This window comes from Lichenostomus cassidix, chromosome 2, assembly GCF_008360975.1.
Source record: "Lichenostomus cassidix isolate B80296 chromosome 2, HeHo_3.0, whole genome shotgun sequence".
Taxonomy (NCBI): Eukaryota; Metazoa; Chordata; class Aves; order Passeriformes; family Meliphagidae; genus Lichenostomus; species Lichenostomus cassidix.
Genome location: NC_139482.1, coordinates 22875712 through 22896653, shown reverse-complemented (window position 1 = coordinate 22896653; position 20942 = coordinate 22875712). Strand labels below are relative to the sequence as shown.

The 20942-nt window shown below is 34.8% G+C and overlaps 1 protein-coding gene across 6 annotated transcripts in view; it reads right to left on the bottom strand.

The window, feature by feature from the left end:
• AKAP9 (A-kinase anchoring protein 9) overlaps window positions 1-20942 on the bottom strand; it is a 107296-nt gene that overhangs the window by 63129 nt on the left and 23225 nt on the right. For 3 of the 6 annotated variants that reach the window (XM_085050694.1, XM_085050696.1, XM_085050695.1), the window contains exons 2-6: window positions 19243-19497; window positions 11140-11184; window positions 3899-3952; window positions 3321-3491; window positions 758-913 (exon numbers count right to left, since the gene is read on the bottom strand). In XM_085050694.1, coding sequence (XP_084906820.1) covers window positions 758-913; window positions 3321-3491; window positions 3899-3952; window positions 11140-11184; window positions 19243-19497 — 681 coding nt within the window. The remainder of the gene's footprint in view (window positions 1-757; window positions 914-3320; window positions 3492-3898; window positions 3953-11139; window positions 11185-19242; window positions 19498-20942) is intronic. The other 3 variants (XM_085050697.1, XM_085050698.1, XM_085050699.1) reach the window with 3 other exon arrangements.

Here is a 20942-nt window from a genome sequence, read left to right as displayed (position 1 = left end):
GATGGTCAACCAATAAAAACATATTTCATATTAATTAAATATTCACATTGAATTAACACAGGACAATAGCATCTCAGATTTATCACTACGTAGTAAAACTAACTAGTTGCAGCTGTGGAGCCCATAATCCGACTTTTAATAATAAAATTTCAGGCTTCAGAATATAATCAATTTGAAGCTTAAAATAAGCTATATAATGTACTTAAACAGCATAAAATACAACAATATTCAACTGCAACATTGTAAGGTGTAGTCTGTGTGCCTATGGCACCTCAATCACCATGCTTTTTAGAGGAATGTTTCTCTGAAGCTTCACTTTGTTATTTAAATTACCTTTCAATAACACCACCAAGGCTGCTTTTATCCAAAAATATAGGAAGGACTGGAGTGTGATCTGTGGCCCGTGGAAGTTGATGGCTGAATGTTTTGATTTCAAAGGGAACATTTCCGCCCAAAGCTCTGAGAACTAATTACGCAAGTGTTTCTCCCCAGGATAACTGCCATAACTCATATATATCAGAAGCTATTACCACATAATAGGAAAGGAAACAAACTAATATTTATAATTTAATAGTTGATTATTACAATAAAACGTACTATAACAACAACTGTAGGACCAGGAAAATGGCTGCTGATCTATAATAAGAGACTGATTCTTAAAAAGCGCACTTTTTCTGCAGGAAGTAGCTATTTATAGAGCCTCCAAAGTGACACCTATTTTCAAACACAAATAAATGTTGGTAGCTGTTTAACTCACATGCTGAAACTGAATTTGCAGTTTTTGACTTTGCTCAGTAAGCTCCAAGAACTCCCTCATGGTTTCATCCTTCTCTTTCCGAGCCTGCTGTAAGTTAGTAGTGAGCTGAGTGATAATGTCATCTCTTTTTTTGATAGCAGCTTCAAATTCTTGCAGCTATAAAAGATAAAATTTAAACTATTAATGCATGTGAAAACCACAGACAAAAAATACTAGCTTATTTTAGTTAAGCAGGAATAACTGATCCCTAACCTTTCTGTTTGAAAGGTGTCTCACTAGTAGAGCTTTTCTATTTTGACAAACTCTATTTCCAAAAATTTCCAAACCAGGGCTTTTCCCCCTCATTGAACAACATATGATCCCTCCATAAAATGTAGTTATCAAATAAGAAAATCTGAACTTTAAGAAGGTTTATTAGTTAAATATATAACTTGCTTTTAAAATAAAAAGTGTGGCCACATAAACAAACCATCATAAAGGAAGTCAGAATATCTACTAATAGTGTTTCAGCAATTTTGTAAAACTATTCATGTTCACACACTTTTTCCATAATAAATGCAAGTTATATCATCTCTCACTTGAAGTGCAACAAATAGCATTCATTGTACTAAAACATGTAATAGATACCATGCAGTGTCCTACACTTTGAACCCAGGGAAATCATTCATAACTACATAAGAAAATCAGATCAAGCTGCAAAATGGATACAGCACATTTAATAGATGAATCTTTTGTAATTTACAATGATGAGGAAATTATAAGAGTACAAAAAAGTTCTTTGCAACTGTTTTATTTTTTTGTAGGATTACACTCAAGCAGTCAGAAATTCTACAATATTAATTGGCAATATGTTTGTGTGCATTTAAATAAACGTTTCTCACTTTAAAGCCCCTTTTTCAATTTGAACTCATTTAAGGCTAGTGGAAACATTGCATCTACATACTGCATATTGCTTAAACCATTAGTCCTCTTCTGTAACTGTTTTGTTTACAAAGTTCCCCAAAAAAACCTTCACTGAGTTATTTGCTGAATCTTGGCTGTTAACATGGTAATGCTTCCAGATAAAGTTCTTTTTAGAACACTGGCATCACCTCCTACTTTAAAAGTACACGTCCAATGGAAATACTATATGTTTGTTGTAGTAGAGAAAATTAGGAAGAGCTCAGGAACCTGAGTGTGCTACACCTTTGCTTTTGCATCTGTTCAATGAAATTGAACAAGTAAATATGTCAGTTCCAATGCACACAATGTTGTATAATTTCCAACTTTTTAAAATTCAATCTCTGATCTTGACAAACAGGCAGAACTAAAGCACACAACTATCTTCCCCATTCCCCTTTTACAATTCTTTTGTTTCTTCTGAAAAATAAACTATATGCATTTCTCAACTGAGATATTATGCACTGCACCACTATCACACAAAAATACACTGCAACTATTCAAATATTATAGTACCACAGTCCCAAACCCAAAACCACTCAGTTTTGTTTTAATATATTTTTATTTTATTTTAAAAATTGTAATTTTAGCCATTAAGAAATGCAAACATTTTCACTTTCGACTCTTTCAGGAAAAACTAACAGTAGTTACAATCATTAGAAACTAGAATCACACTTATTTTCTTTATTATGCTGTAATTATGACTATTACGTTTAGCACAGCAAATACAAGACACAGTAATTAAAATTCAACACCAGACAAAGAAATAACAAACCACCTCTTCTGGGGCAACCACTTAACTGGTGCTATGGTGGATAAAATTACATCTATTTTCACAGATAAAATACAAATTAAAATAATAATAATGCAACAATAGTGTGATAGCAACAGTGAAAATAACTGAATATTGGAACTTTTTTTTATTCTATAGTACTTTGCAAAAAAATAGCAAAATACAGTGATGTGACCTGAATGCAAATTAGGAGAGAGACAAGTAAGACATGAAGCACAACAAAAAACTGACTTGAGTGCATTGCACCAGTGGCTTAAACTGGAAGATTACTCTTTACTTCAAAACTTAACTTTATATTCCAGTGGTATTTCTAAAGTAAGAAAAGCTTACCTGTAACCCCAAATTATTAGGTGTTTTAAATTAAAACATTCTGACACAGTTGGTTTTGAATTCCAGACTGTGAAGTCTGACATACAAATTCATTTTGGTTCAGTTATATTATTCCTTAGGGAGTAAAACCTGCGTATTTTTTATCTGGGAGGAACAGGAAGATATTAAAGCCTTTGCATAGAAGTCTTTGCATAACTAGAGAAGAATTAGGGCTTTTCTTAAAGAAAATTGTCTTTCCATTCCTAATTTGAAGGAACTCACTGCAAAGACAATTTGAATTTTAGTCACAAAATACAGAGAAAAAGGACACACAATGGAAATGCTATTCAAAGTAATAGAACACATGGTATATAATTGAAAGAAATTAGGTGTAATTAATACTTTATCATGCACTGAGTGCATTCTAAACAGCTGCCATTAAGCGTGAACTCTTTCCGGTGATGCTCTGCATTTTTGCATGTAACCAAATAGCAAGTAGAAAGCAACATAAGGTAATTATACCTGTTGCAATCCTTCTGTACCATAGGCTGCCCTCATTTCTTCTATCTCTCTGCTTAGTTCTTCAATCTCTTGTTGTTTCCCAGGCAATTGATTCTCCATCACCTCTAGCTGTGTGTGTGAGTGCTGCATTCCATGATCTGAATGAATGTCTCCAACTCCAAATTCTTCTTCCTAAATCAATCCAAGTTCCTTTACATGCCAGTTTTTACGTTTTGTCACAGTAAGTAAAGTCAAACATCAAATTCTGTACCAAATGCCACTGTAGAACATCAACATACAATACAAAATCAAAGATCTTATTGCCATAGTAACCTCCTTTGTTAGTATAATTCACACCTCAAAAGCACTGACACAAAATGTTTCTGCAAGTTGTGCTCCATGATCTTAGCCTTAATAGATGGAGTAAATTGGTTTGCATTCCAAGTTTAATGATACACTATATTAATATAGCAAACAATGCAGATGCAGAGCACAGCATGCAAAATAAAGTATTAGTCAGCAACACAGGTTTTGTTCAAAACAAATCGAGGTTTTTAGTATTCTCTATTAGTATTACGATTCAATTTGCAATACTGTACCCTGATTAAGACTGCAGGTATAGCTGTTCTTGTCACAAAACTGCAACCATTTACCTGTATAAAGACAATTTCTAAATACATTATTTGAAATCATGCTTGATTTCTATTTCCCAATTACTTGAACCTTATGTGGCAAACCGTGGGAACTGTTATGCAACAAAAAATTATTTTATTTGAAATACAAAATAGCTTTCTATACAGCAAATTGCATCAAAGTAAGCATAAGATAACAGGCAAAACACCCAAAATTGCAAAAATAAATACTATTGTCGAAAAACAAAACCTTACTATGAATCAACATCCAGAGAAAACAAAGGAATTCAGATTTAAAGGCCAATGCAAAGCTTTATCTTTTAAATAATTTGAATACAGTACTATTCCGTTTTAAATTGTACATGTAATATTTCTCTATGTTATTAAACATCGTTATGCTTTCGGACAGATTTTTATACACCACAAGTCTTAGTCTTTCTGAAAGTCACATATCTCTTGACAGGGGATAAAAGGTAATATCACACTTTCATTCTCAATTTGAAGGAATTTTGTGAATTTGAAAAAGAGCAGAAATTATACATTTCACATAAGACATTTGAAAAGAAATCCTCTTTCACTCACCTAACACTGCAAGCCCTTTCAGCTTCTATGAGGATTTTGGTTCTACACACTGTACCAACCAAAACCACCAAATCTCCAAAAGGCAAGCATAAGACAAAGTAGCACTCATAGGTTAAAAAAAAAAAACAAAAACAAACAAATGAAAAGAACATGCTGTGTTCACGTGAGTAACAATCACACAGGCAGGCTTTTAAAACCACAGATCAATGTTCAAAAATGAGAAAGCAAGCACAGCTGCATTTCCCCTCAGAGCTGTTTATTACATCAGAGCCTGAAACAAAAATAATGGTACTAAAAATGGAAAGGCATCGTAGTATTTCAGATCCAAATACTATGACTAAATCAAAAAAAGAAGCTGTACTGCTCAGACGTCTGCCATAGCCTAGATCAGGGCTTACTTACAAATAACTATCATGCCTGAGCAAATCAATAAGTGCACTGTTATAAATGGGATCAGTACAGTCATTGAATTTGTATTAAACGAATGAATAAATCTGCATCAGAGAATTTGCAAAGCTGACACAGTGTCCTTTGAATTTCTGCCTTTCTCAGTAAAAAGAAGAAACCACAGAAATTACTACCTTACTTTAGAAAGAATAAAGAAAACTGCAGCAAAGAACAGTCCAGGCAATTCATAGAGGCACTGTCTATCATTTGTGTATTGCCAGATGTTTGCTCTATGTTCAGCCACACAGATGTCTACACAGCGCCTGGCACCAATGTCTTTACTTAGATTTTGGAGCATATCCCAGATTAATAACAGTACTAGTTTAATAGAAACTATTATGAAATCCTTCCTTTCCCCTTTGTAAATCCCATGTTATTTAGGCTTAATTGATAAAGATGCAGTGTACAATCCTTGTAATCTACCACAGTGGATACGCTTCTCTTCCTGTGAATCACGGCTATGTGCAACTATCAAAGCTATTTAATAAAAGAGCTAATAGGAAAGGCACAAAAGTCTTATCTCATTAGATGTTCCAGACTCCTCAGCAGCTTAAATTCTACAAAAGATGTTGCTACATACATTCAAAACAACTCTCTGGAACATCAGAAATCCTGCTCCATTTCATGGGAATCAAACTCTTCGACATCACCCAAGCGATGCACACAGCAACATGGGAGTCCATGCTGTTCTAATCTGATTTCTTCTTTCAAATGTCTTATGTCTTCAGGCAAAGTGCAAGTTGAAACATGACAAGGCAACAAATTGCACTGCATTCTGTGAAAGAAACCAGCCAGACACCCACAGCTGTATTGAGGGAAACCTTGGGAGCAGCCTGGAAACCCCAGGCATGACAAATTCTGCTGCGTTAAGAGCACACAGACAGTTGGTAATGAGTTATTAGCTTCAAAATGCCTTAATTTCATTTTCCACAAGGCTTACAGCACTCCTGAGTTTTCACTTATGGTCGCAGTGATTTCCCCATCCAGAGACCTTCTGCAAGTTGATAAATACTCTTAATGTAGATTCTTATAATTTCTTCTTTAAAAGCTTTGCAGTTCGCCTTTAACACTGAAACATTCTTATGCCTTAATTACTTAGGATGGGCTTAGTTCCATACCTCAAAAAAACAATTAACCATTGAAAGAATCCATTTTAACATAATGGAACCAAGAAGTAACAAGAGCTCTGAATAAAATTGCATAAGCAAATAATCACAAAATAAGAATAGAATAAATTTTACAATACATTAGTCAGCAGCCACAGTTTTGTTGAACAAAAGATATGAAACAGACAAAGGTTATGGAAGTCTTTCAAACGACATTCTGTCTGATTTTTGTTCCTTCCTTGCATTTTCAAAATAATTCACATAAATAATATTTACTATTATAAATTAAAATATAATTTGTAGTCTATTGGCTAGAAAGAAAGGTTTCATCTACAGTGCATCAGTTAATACATATGCTTAAGGCAAAATGAAGGAGTCTTCTTTCTGAGAAACACAAGAAAAACCAACATCCACCACTGAATGAAAGCAGTGATTCATGACAATTGCCACCAGAGGTCAGGAGTACATTTATGAAATCACTGTACCCTGTTTAATGTTCCTTACACCTTGGAAGATCTGAAATTGTGTCTAAAAAATCGCAATAATAACATATAATGTGTAACTGCTTAAAACATTAATACCAGTACTACAGAGATTTCCCTTAATAAATAATAAATTTATGCTCAGCATAAATCAATACATACTGTTCAGCTTAAAAGACTTGTTTGATTTAGTAGTAGAAACATACAGAAGCATCTGGAACAGATTAACAATTTTACCCCATGTTTCCCCCCCCCCCCCCTTTTCTTCTACATTTTGGACATCTGATTCCTTCATAAAAATTAATATTTAGACCTGGAACACTTCTTGTCAATGTTCTTAGCCTCTCCTCAATTTTCTAGTTATGTCAAAACTGACTATTTCAAATTTAGCTAAAATTAGGAATTAGGTCAATATGGGAAAATGAGTTTCAGCATATTCTGGGTTTTCTGGGGGGATGGTTTACACTCCATAAACAAAAGCCATTTTCAGTTTTTGATGAAAATAGTCACAATCCTATAATATAACTATGGTTAATAATTTCTGAAGAAGAACTACTCATGACTTTTTAAAATATCATGGCTTAATATATTTTTCTACATATTAACAGAAAAGTAGCAGTTTTCTTCACACAACAGTTACAGCTGGGGTATGGAAATTCATTAAAATTTTTTAAAAAACTAACGACTTTTGAGACTTTGAATTAACCACCTTTTCAGAGGTATACTTTGCATATTGGAAAGAGGGTCAAGAAAAGAAAAATCAGGTAGGACAGTCTTTCACCATAAAATTGAGGCATTTGGAAAATGTATGGGGGCAACTTTACACAGTTATAAAGTCTTCCCAAATTCTACCTGTTGGAAAAAGCCTAACTTCCCTTAGTTCTGAGTTCAAACCATAACCTTAAATAGCTAACCACCATTGTAATTTAAGGCTATGCAGGCAGGTGTCATTGTTGCTCAAAATGAGGAATTTGTCCCAGAAGACAAGCTGGTCATATGAGGGATTTACCAGTCTTCAGTTTGGCTACTACCTTGATAATGCAGGTATTAGAAAGGTGGCTAAGCACTAAACGAAAGACTGTATTTACAATAAATTTCCTTCAAGACAAGAATTCTTATATAAACATAACTTCAGTTTTGCTTAGACAGCTGTCTCCTAAAGAGGGAAACACTTATCACTGAATGTCACCCAATTCCTTTAAAGAAGGGGCTGAAGAATTAAAAACATCTGACTTAATTTATCAACTACAACAAAACAACCTATTTATGACCTATTTGAATTCAAAGCATGACAACTATAATTCAACTTAATTTCTGACAAAACCACAAAAAAATAATACAGATGCTCTTATCGATGAGGAAAAAGATGCATCAACAGGCCTTTGTTTCTATAAATATGTGGTTTCTTAGCATTCTGAAGTCGTATTTGAAAAAATATAACCTCAGGATTTTATGCAACTTCATAACTACACTGTTACAGACAAAATTTAACTTATTCTCATCTTCAGCTGAAAAGGCTTCAGATCATTTTATTCACAGTGTCTCCATGAATGGGAGCAGAGCTTTTAATAACAAAAGTAACATTGCAGCTGATATGAAACATATTGAAAAATCAGCTCGTAAAATATAAGCATGCCTGAACATGTTACCTCCCTATTGCAGATACCAACTAATTGTAATGAACTGGTATTAAAAAGAGCTTATTAGAAAAGATTGCAACTCTGTCCACTTGAGCTTGTTCTTCACCAGAGCCAGCATCATGCTCCTATTTACAAGTTTTGTTCTGCCTATTTATGTCTTAGAAAATAACTCTCAGCGAGGTAGGAAGTCTTTTCACAGGAATGAGAACTGCCTAGTAATGCATCTGTCATTGCATTTTTAAGGAAATCTGTAATTTTAAAAAGGAACATTCCAACTGCAATTCTATTGTCTTCTGTATCTGAAAAATTGCTCCCTAATATCCTCTGCAGGTACCTATGGAAATCTTCTAAGAATGAAGCAGGTAAAATTAAGTGTCTAGATGTGAAACTTCACGTTACAATGGGAGTGTTAAATTCAATTGCAACTGAAGCCCAAAACACTAAAATCAAAACATATCCACAATTACCATGAGGCATTATACCAGATGTTTTCTGTATTCTGTTGCCCTGTCCAAAGATATGTTTTCTTGAGCTTTTGCAATCAGTCTCCAACACTGCTTCCTACCACCTCAGAAGTGTTTAAAATTTCAGTCACATTTCATTATATAAGTAATATGCCTCACTCACAAAAATACATGAATATCAATGACATTGTCACCTGTTTTCAAGGGTTTATTCTTCACATACTGCAAATTCCATTTAAAAGTAATCACATGCCATGGTGATGCATATTCTAAAAAGGTACAGTACAGTCACGGCAGTTCTTCAAAATTGTCTGCTACACTCTCAATGGCAAACCATGTGCACATACTGCCCTATGATCATATCATACAGAAAGCAAAGTTACATCCTTTTTGTTCTCTGCTACTTGAATTCCTTGAATAAACTAAATCACATTTCATCTATGAAAAGTACTATATCTCTAAATTGACTTTTTCCCCCCAGGTAGAATTTGCTTCAACCCCTTGAACCTATCTCTCCATAAAAAATACTTCTCTTTCTTTCATTTCTGGCACTCCCTAGCAGCTTTGCTGGAATATTTTGATTCTAAGTGCCAATCTCAGATGTATTTTTTCTAAATTTGCAACACAAAAATTATGCTGTGAGAATAAATGCAGTTGACCAGGGTCCATGTGTTTCAGTTTTCTGTATTTTAAAGTAACCAATAATGAATGTGAGGGAACATTTTCCCTGTACTCCCAAGGTTCCTTCTACCAATGCACCAGAAGGAACTGGGGGTGCTTATAAGCAAGGGCAGGGAGAAGAAGTGGGTAAGAAAGAATCAAACTGGAGAAAAGAGGGACTCCAAAAGCATTCAGCTAAAGGCCAAGACCAACTTTATGGAAGAAACTGTAACTGGGATTTGATGAGAGAGGTTGGACAGAAAAACTACTGCTTGCACCTTAGGACAAGTTGAGCTGAACGTTAGGAGGATCTCAAGAATAGAGAATAGAAGAGAATAGGTTTTCAAGGGAGAGGGAGAAAAAATATTGAAATAAGAAACAAAAAACAATGCTTGGAGTAAGTTGAAAAGGCAGGGAAAGAAACTGGGCTTCAGAATGACTGAGAAAGACAAAGGAAGAATAGAAAGAGGCTGAAAAGACAGAGCTAAGAAACCAAGCAAGGAGACAAAGGAGATGGGCTAGCGAAGGTGAAAAGATTGGCAAGAGCCATTACAGAGAAGGCAAGAATTTAGAAAAATCTAGGTGATACAAAACAGATACAGAGTTGATCAAGAGAATAGCCTGGGAGAAGGAGCAAGTGAAGAAAGGTCATTTGTTGGGAAAGAAAAGCTGTTCCTGTTTTCAGGGCATGCCTAAACTGCCCCCTGCAGTAATGATTCTCCTTTAGCACCATGCAGTGTGTGACAGGTATGGGACATATCACCTGCTGTGCATATTCCTTAGGCTTCCTAATAAGCAGTTTTAATACTAGCATGGAAGAAATAGTTATTCTAATACACAGAATAAGAAAAGGCTAAATCAAGAGAAAAGCAAAGTATTCTGAACCAAATTTACTTCAGCAATGAGATTCACTTGATTTACTTCATCCTCTCTTGCCAAGCTTAAGATTCTGGGTGTTTTCTAAAGTGTTTAGCACAGAGAACTGCAAAACAAAGCCCTGACTGTCCCTAGAGAAAGTGACTGTTTGAGACATGAAAAATTAGGTTTTTCAAACTAAAACCAATTCTTATGTATTTAGATGTTCCATGGCTACTTCTTGCTGGCATGTTCTTGACTGACATTTACGCATGAGGTATTTTACTCCTTCCAAACATCACTGTTTTATCTGACAGGACCCAAGTTCCATATACACAACTACCCTTCAATGTGACAGAGATGAATTGTAGATGCCGATGCGTGGGCTGACTCCAGCTAGCAGCTAAGACCCTGCTCCAGTCACTCACTCCCCACCAGCAGGATGGAGGAGAGAATTGGAAGGGCAAAAGCAACTAAAATTTGTGGGCTAAGATACAGTCAGCTTAATAAGTGAGAGAAAACAAACCAGCCAAACAACAAGCAATGCACAGGCAATCACTCACCATCTCCCACTAGCAGACTGACACTCAGCCAGTCGCTGAGGCTGCTTTGAAACTCATTAAAATGTAATCGACTTGTTAAATAGTCTCCCACAGAAAATTAGTAGAGATTATGCACAGCCACTGCTCCCATGGCAATACAAAGCATTGATACGACCTTAAGGATGACATTGCTACAGTTTATATATCTACTGCATTATTTATTATAGTAGCCACCCACCATGGAGTTGACATGATGCTTGCTTTAGTGGTACATTGATCATACCAGTAATAACATGAAGCAGATTTGTCTATAGCGTCTCATCTGCTCTTTCTTTCCTTCTTGTTTTGAAAAACTACGCACAGCATTGCAGCAAACATGTAAAAGGAAAGGTTGAAAGAAAAACTAGGAAAAGCATTACTTTAGTCTTACCTCAGAACTGTAATCTTCTACTGTGGTGGAAATTTCACTTTCTGGCTAAAATAAAATATTAAAATATTTACAATGATGGCACTCTTAAAATACTGAACAAGACATTTTCTATTTTACAGTATTTGAAAACACTGAGGTGTCCATGAATTTGATAAGAGTGTATCTACAGCAAAGGTCACCTTCACTTGCTTGAAATCCCAGCTTCAATAAAGTTATTTTACTGTTGAACTACGATCACAGAAACACTATAATTACATGACAAAATCTTCAAACATCCTGTAGGTACAAAACAGTATTTTGGATATTTAACTTAATTTTCTGGCGTTTACTTTTGTTTGTTTTAGAATAACTAAGAAGTACCACAAAAAGGACTTATCTCTGATATATCAATTTTACCTAATTAGGAAGTTTGCTGGCTTAAGAACACAATCTTATATGGAACCTAATTTTCATACATGCAAGACTTTTGAGACTGACTAGAATTTTAAAAAACATTCATATTATCCTTTAATTTCCATGGAAACCAAGGGAAGATAAAAGGACAAGGACTCAAATATTGTAATCTAATGAAGTAAAGGAATTAAAGAAACAAAGCCTTAACAAACTGAGCATAAATGTGCCATGGCAGACACCTGAAAGAAATACAGTTTATCTTGATGAACTACATAAAATGTATCAGGTTAGAGAATCAAAATGTTCATAGGAAAAGATGCAAATTATTTATATAAGGTGCACTATCATGGAATAAGTGCACTTGAAAGAAGATCTTGAAAGCTTGGGAAGTCTAACCATGAGTTAGAACAACTTTGGCTAAATTGATGTGTACATAACAGAGCTTGTCCAAAATTCACTTAACATGTTAGCCAGCCTCACATTAAATCAGTTCTAATGTTCTAATTTTATATTGAATTCTGTCAGGCTTATTTTCAAAGGAGCATCATAAGTTTTGCATCAGTAGAGACAGGTAAAATTTGGAATGTTAACTCTTTTGTTTTGTTTTTTTGAAAGTAATCTGCACTCAGATCTTCTGAAGCTCTGCAGCTTTTACAATCCTAACAATATTGATTCTACATATTTTGGATCCAATATGCAGCTCCAAAATGTACTCAACCTAAAAAAAGGTATTATTTTATGTACATAGTGCACAACATTAGCCTAAAATATTTATCTGGAATTTAAAATTCACACAGTGCATATAATTTTAAAAATAAAAACAGGCCCACTTCAAAAATAAGACACAAACTGAAACAGAAATCAAAATTATGTTTTAAAACTCTAGGGTGACAAAAGTGTTTCTGCAATGGAATACAAAAACAGTATTTTAAAATATTGAATTTTCACACAAATATATTTTATTAATATTATTTATATATATATGAATATCTGTGTATATATAGTTACACAAAAAAATCACATCTTTTTTGTTGTCTGTGTCCTTGGTCTAGGACAAAATCCTCTGGAAGAAATAAAATCAGAGAAGACTACATTATTTGGTTTTTTTTTTCATAACACAGATAACAAATATATGGTCATTATCTTCCTACAATTTTTCATGGTTTGTTCCAAATCAGCAGCCTTCACAAAGAATGATTAGAAGCATTGCTATAAAAGTGCAGAAGTATCCCTATAAATTTTTATATATAGCTAGATGTAAGAACTCTTCAAATCTTTAAATACAGCATGAAATACGGGCACTTTTCCAATATTTTTTTCCAAAAACCAGAAACAAGTAGTCCAACTTCTTCAGCAGTTTTTCCATGTAATGCTTTTGAATTATATAAACAGTCCCTTAATTATAGGGAAGATTAAAAATGAATTTGTACATCCTGGGATAAACTCAAACCTAGTAGATAATTATAGTAAAGGGCAAAAAATTTGTAGGTTGAAGCTTAGGCTGGAGTGAGAAAAAATGAATTCCCAAAGGAAGTTGATTATTGAAAACAATTCTCTAACTTTGTTATGGCAATTAGGCCAGATATTATACTTTTTTAGAAGTTAATATATTGCTGGTCCTTTCTGAACACCAAACTAAAATGTAAAAACAAACAAACAACAAAACAACAACAACCAAAAAAAGCCTAAAATACTTTAAAAAAATTGTCAAAACCACGTAGTGCTCCATCAGTTCAGGTGTACAATATCTGTTAGCAGCATAAATAATCTTTTTAATATGTTTACTTCAGTCCAGGATCTAGAAAGTTTTTTGCATGCTAAAACCAAGTATTTTTGGCAAGGGATTCTAAGATTTTAAGTACAGAAAGATGGCCAAATGAACTCCAGTTAAATACATCAGTCTCCTGTGCTAAGGGGATCATCCAAACCCTGCTAAAAAACAGTTAAAGAGAATTAAATTCTATGAGCTCACACATTAGACCTCAGCACTGTAAGACTTCATGTTATTCTTTTGCTATCAGAATCTGTAGCATTACAAGTAGTCAACATTTTACAGACAGTCATCTTGCCCTACAAGCAGCTATGTTCACTTCCTAAGACCTGACCAACTTCATTTCAAAATCCAGTTTCTTCCATTTTAAAGCCACTTGTTCTGTATGCTTCTCTTCTTTGATCAACAGAAGTAATTAGGTTTTACATAGCTCATTTGAGCCACAGGGGTCCAGTCTCAAAGGAAATAATTTTTAAAAATTCTTAATACACACTCTTAGCAACACAACATCTTTTGATAGGATAATACCAAGAAAGGTATTCATCAGTTCTCTCAATGCTTTATGGAATTTGAAATAGGTATTTGTTATACCCTCACAGTTGTTTTGCATCTATTCTACTAACTATGTCCCACACCATTTTCTCACTGCAAACAGTTACTCTCTTCTGGCAAAATCGTTTTAACTCCTTATTTAGTATTTTTCATTGACAATGCAATTGATTGTCAAAACACATTGAAGAGACATCTCAAAGACTCTTTACAGGCAACTATCTCCATCAATTCTGCAGGTGGTACCTTTAATGATAACAGTATTCAGAAAATTTTAAAAAGTCCCATCTGCATATACACTTAAGAGGAAACACTGCAAGCTGATACAAAAAAAAAATCCAAAAAAACCCCAAAAACAAACAAACAAAGGAGTATCAGCCTGTGGAATACAGCAGGCCTATTTTAGAGTAACAGTTAAGCATTGCTCAAAAGTCACATTATTGGACACTGGACACCCAACATTCTCCCAAGATTCACAAAAGAGTTCATATACAAAACTGGCCATAAGAACTGAAAAGTGATTTTCATGTTTCTTTGGAAACCTCCATAGGTGACAGTAAAACATTTTGCAAGAAATGACATCCTGTACTAAACTACTCCAGTTGCAATGGATGATGGTAAATATAACATGCACGGAACAGAATTCTACCTGAGGGAAATTACTGACTTTTTTATGACTTCAGTGAAAACTGTCACAAAAATGTAACTACAAAAGTCTGCATTAATTACTGACAAAATTATTTTGAGTTTTATTATTTGACTTATTTTGGCCATTTTCAGATGTATCTCTAGTTATTCACACAGAATCACAAGTAAGTCTAATTAAGGAGACCATGACTAGAAATGAGGCAAAGAGAAGGGAAACAGAATATCCCAGTCATAAAACCCTCTCTTTAGGTCATCCTGTACTTTATGGGTCTTTAGTACTTGTAGAACATTCTGAATATGAAGGGCTATTCTCTTATATTGCCTTATCATACCTTCCTTAGTTCCTCATATCTAAACTATTCAATTCAAAGTCCCTACTAATTTTTGACCCAAACCAATCTACTATGATCACATTTAAATTAAGTGCATTTTAGTGGAGATAAACTGCTGCCAAATCTGAATATAACCTGCAGCAAGGTACTGGACTCTACAGAGTGTCAACTTCCTGAATCAGAGAACACCATCAACAGCCATAACCTGAGCATTCAGTTAGGTTTCTATTCTTTGGTATCATGGCTTTATAAATGTTTAATCTAAAGTGAAATACCCTGTAACTCTGCAAAGACCATTCTCCAACACAGGTAATTTCTGTTTCAGTAAATCTACCATATATCAGTATTTACAGAGATAAAGGAAGGCATAATACAAAAGGTTGTCTTATGAATCAAAGAACTTTGGCAAGTTATCCTGGCAATCTTCTGGCCAGATGGTGACTAGAAAGATGACTGGCTTCGATCAGAACCACATGTTGCAGAGAATCTATTACCTTCTCTTGTGACACTGACTTTAACTATTGACCAGACTATTTCCAAACATTTGCTTTTCTTCATTCTTCAGTTTCAAAACACGTTTCAATGGATGCTATATTATCTGAAATGAATATAGCTACTTTTTACTACATGTATCCATTTTTATTTTCAAATCCTCCATCTTATTGTACATCCAAGAATATCTCTTCTCTGGTTAAAGCCTTTAGCTGCTCTTTGTTTTCATGCTTCCATCATAGGAATGTTGTACCACATTCACCACTTAACGACTTTCCTCACTGAGGCATCCACTCTGTTTCTCCATTCTTCTTACAAACTTTCCTCCTTCTCTCAGTTCTCAAGAATCCGACCCAGTGTCCCCTTAATCAACTTGCCTGTTTCTTGTCTGTCAAATTGTCAGGCACTAACAACAGGAATACTTTCTAGAAATAAAACAATGAATGTGGAACTATAAACTTTATCACCTACTTCATTAAACAGTTAAGCTATTCTAAAACTATTATCAAATGGATTTGTCCTGTGAAAAACAAAAGACGAGTTACTAATCCAACCTTAGTCAATTAGCAGGTACTCTTCATCACAGAACTTGGAACTTTTCTTTTCTAAGAAGCTTTGTATAATAGCTTTTACTACCCAGGTGACTCAAGGACAATTTTACTGTGAAACAGGTTAATTTCTTTTGCTTTCCTGGCATTAGGACATTCTTACAAAGCAGTGTGCTCCAATTCATCATTTCAAGACTTCCCAGAAAAGGTGATCTCATTATTATTTACCCTAGAAATGGCTTTTGCTTTCTTCTATTTTTAATTGCAGGACATCACAAAAAGAAGGAATTCTAAACCCAAGATTTTAATTTATTCCAGTTTATTTTACAGTGTGTTCTAGGTTATTTTTACTTCTATATGGAAAAGGACAGTGTGGATGTCAACACCTAAGGATATCAGGGTGCAACAGAATAAATACAAAAAATTTTTTCTTTGTGGGAACAAGACAAAAAGCATTCAACACGAAACAAGAAACTTTAACCAATAAACACCAACTGGCATTTCTCTAAGAAATCTCGTAAATAAACTGCTCCTCCAACAGTGGATGGAAAACCTTAAGAGATTACAAGTAAGTTCAGATGGAAGGTAAAATATAATGGCTAAACAATGGTAGTTCTTCCAGAATTCTTCCAATTAGTTTCTGCAATTGGAGGGAACACAGGGCAATAGAGGAGCCCACCCTTACGAACAAAGGCAGAGGGGTAAGGGAAATGGACAACTGCAAAAAAACCCACTGTACTCTAAACACTTTTGTTATTTCTGAAAGAAAACTCTTCTACCTTCACATGGGAAATAAGCTCCCAGAGGAGCATCTCTATTTCACTTTCTGAAATTTATATTGAGTAAGAAAACCCTTTTTTGTTTGTATTTGGACATGCTAATTCCACTGATGGCTAAAAAAGTCATACTAGAACTGCAGGGAGATAAACCTCTACCCACAAAACTACCACTGAAGAGCCCAGTCAAGATTTTTAGACAGACAGACTGTACAGTCAGATGTTCTGAGTCTGTATTTTGTGGTACAGAAAGAACAATTCTGAATATCAGTTCCAGGAAAAGATGAAATACATAAGCAGAATGAAAGTTTAGCTAGAAAATGATCCTGCATAATGCTTCCAGTAATCCTGTCTCACTCTTCTGACACAGCAGCCTATAAAGATTTAATGTTGGGCGAAAAAGCAAACAGCTCAAAGCTGTAATTCTCCATTGCAGAGATTAGCCTGAAACTGCCTATTACATTGGCTGCCATTTCAACTAAGCAAGCTCCAATCCAATTACTGTAATACAGGCTCTCTGTCCAAATCATTGCACTTATAAGACTAAAACCAGGAAATTATGAGATTCACTAAAACTATTTCAGAGTTTTTCCTCTTCTATTAACACTGCGTGGACTTTAGCAATCACCTTCCAAAATTACAGAATACTGATAATTTTTTTATGAGTAAGCAAGCCACTGACCACATTTAACAAAGGAAAATGCTCTCCCAGTTGGGAACAGGTTGTTTTGGGGGGTAAGTGAATACTAGCTTAAAAGTCACTAAGTAATTCAACAGAGTCAAATTACAAATTTACATGATCACCATGCTTATTCTTTTAAAATTGCATTCTAAAAAAGAAAGAAAGAAACAAAAAACCCCCCAACAAACCAGAATCCCCAGTGTATCCCCATATTTACTTATTTAAACATAAGTTGCTTTGGGACTAACAGACCTCAGAAAAATCACATCCCATCTTAAGAATGTATCTATGCATGCAACCTTTAGCAGCCACAGGACAGATACTTTTTCCATTTGTAAAATCATCTATGTCTTGTACTGTATGCATTCAGAGGCCAACACAGGCCACTTGGACCAACCTGATCTAATTAGACCTGCTTTGAGCTCAAGATCGGACTAGATGACCTCAAAGGTCCCTTCTAACCAAAGTCATTCTATGACTCTGTCCTTTACCCTGTTTGTCCAATTGTAGTGGTGATACTTATCCTAACAAAGGAAATACATCAGCAGAGTCCATCTGCAACTTCAAAATATACCTGATTAAGAAAATTACTTCATACAGTTGTTATATTTATGTGGACTACAGCATTATTAAAACAACAGTTTAAGTAATTCTCTCTAAACACCTCTCTTTCTTAGCAGTCCTCTCTTGCTAACTGTAGATAGGCTGATGCATTTCATCAAGTACACCCTTCTCTTTTTTCTAGAAGGCAAAAAAGTCACATCTTCATCTATGAAAATAGTTATTCTGTTATTAAATTTCTTATCTCTTCTAGGAAAATCTGAGTTGAACAGACAGTTGAGTTACCACAAAGAGTTTTAAAGCCCTAACAAGAGCTTTCTAAGTATTAAAAGCTACAGATTAAAGGCACATACCTATAAGGTTCAAAATATCTAGTGTACTGATATATTGTAGGCTTGCATGTATGATTTATTCTGCCTGCCCCTCCACCACAGTAAGTCTGTGGGTTTTTTAAACAAAAATTTTTTTAAAATTTCCAAAAACTGTAATTTCTGAGTTAGTCCTTGGTTGCTGGAAATTAAATAATGGAGCCAAAATTGTTACAAATGGTGTATCCTAGCACAGGACTGGCAAATCAAAATGAAGAGTATTCATCTGCACCACATCTCTCAGAAACGACACTGCATTCATCTGCACAGAGCTGGGAATCTGCACTGAGATGCTTGTTCAGAATGCCACTCATCATTTTAGCACTGGTTTCACAAGTGGAGTAAGTTATTCTGTAAATAATATCAGCCTCTCTTGTCCCTTCTATTTGTAATGACATTACACGAATTCATGTTCACTCAGAACTGAAATGGACTGCCAGTGTATGTCACACAGCATCTCACTAACTTTGCAGAGCATGTACTTTCAGCCACTTTCAGCAATCAGGACTATTTTTCATTAAGTAGTAAAAGTAGAGTAACTTTTTACCAATGCCTCAAGCCACCCAGTTCCCAGTAGTGATTTCTAAATTCATTTCTTCTCCTCATTAACCAGAGTGACTCAAATTACATTATGAACACAAGAAAGATGCTTCGTTTTGCATTTTCATGTAGCCATAAGTGCAGAGCTTAAAAATCCACTGCAAATTGCAACTTCAAATAAAACCAAATTAATTTACACATTTTTAAGGAATATAGCAGTACAAACAAACTTTCCATAATCTAGAGGGAACTGACTACAGTAAAAAACATGACACCAGCAGGCAGGTAGAAAGTGCCTTCTCTGGACATACTACGACAGAAGAAGCAAGGAAATAGTATCCAAAATCTCACCCAATTCCTTTAGTCCCACTCCCAAAATGAATTGATTCTTTTATGCCCACTCACCCCTAAAAGTGACTGGTTATAGCCTGAGAGAAACTCACCTCAATGGTGTAAGCCTGGGTGTGTTTGATAATTTCTCCACTATGCAAAGTCCTGATAATAGCAAAGTCAGCAGTAGCAGCTGCTCCCCTTCGACTGCTGCACGTGGATATTTCATCACCCCGAGATCGATCCGTTTCAATCCCATCTTGTATTGATTCTTCATCTTTGATGTTTGCTGTTTTCTTCTTCTTTTTCTGCTTCTTTGATCCATTTTGACCATCAGTTTGCGCCTTCCGCTGCCTAAATTGGGCAAGCTGTATAGAAGACAAAATCTTGTTAAAGGTGAAAGTTTTCCTCTTTATTACTAATGACATCCTCTATAAAGGCTTAGCCACTATTCTGCATAAAGCTTCAAACTAATCAGTACTGGAAGTTAAAGTTGCATGTGTGAGACAGACTCAGATTATTTTTCCATTTACATAGTTTGCTTTAACAAAATCTTAAATGTAAACCAACACTCCATTAATGAATTCCTTTTCAGTTTCATACTCAAAAGTTTCACAGATGGGCACCTAGAAATTAAAACATTTAAAGGCAAAGGTACAAATGTAATTATAAAGGACAAATGCGATGAAATAACCTGATCTCATTTTTAAATTTTATAGTAACCTGAAAATAATTTACAGAAATTCCTTTTAATTTTTATTTCAGAGACAGATAAAAGCAAACTTCTCTTCCTGCAAGTACTATATGAAGTTTTAAAAAAAGTTTGCTATAACTCAAAAAGCTGATCAAGTTACTGAAAGCATCATAAAGAAATAGCAAAGCAGCAAAATACATAATAAGAGAATAGTCCAAAACCAAAAAGCAAGCAGATTACAAGACACACTACCTTGTAGCAAAACATGCTGATGAACAAAAAGTCACAGGTGAGCCAGGCACACAGTTTAAAAACCAATTAGTATGTAAGCTATTCAAATACTGTAAGACACTGCCTTTTGAAGAGCTTATCACTTTTAATCACTTTACAGTGGTTTACACAAGAAAATCCATTTAAAATATTTTTTCTTAACAAGAACAGAATTTTTGTTCAAATAAGAGAAACAAGCACATCAGGTTTTACCAATTAAAATTCAAAGTTAAAAAGATTCTATCAATAAAATCTGAAAACAAGGATTATTACTTTCCAATTGAAGCATCCAACATTAAGTGCTACAATACATTTCATAAATGTAGCTCCAATGTCAAGCATACAAATAAAGACCCTAAAGCCTTAAACTTTCAACGTCAACTAATACTCAAATATCATGGCTTTTTAATAAATATGCTGCAACTGCGAGAAAAAAATATAGAAAAGTTAGCATATTTGCTCATGATATTCACCAGTCGAGAAAGCCAGGTTTCCATCCAACTTCTTCAGGAACACCCAAATGGAACAGGACACACAAATCCCCTTTCCCAGTCACTGGTTACAGCGCAGGATGTCAACTGAAGTGCCTTCTAGTTCTCATCTGGCCCCAAGAGAGCTGAGAAGCTCCAATCTAAATAAATGCATCACTGACAGATCATTTCTGACTTGCGGCTGGCTTATGCTTTTGTCCCTTTATTTGTGTTTCTTTGTGGGTTTCTTCAGCCTCCTCTCCTTCCTTAGGACGATGGACAGCTTGGCATATGGCTCCTGCTCTGTTTACAGGAGGAGGACATGAAGATTTGCTGAGCCAAATATGCTCACCTAAGTACTTAATACTTACCTCCTCCC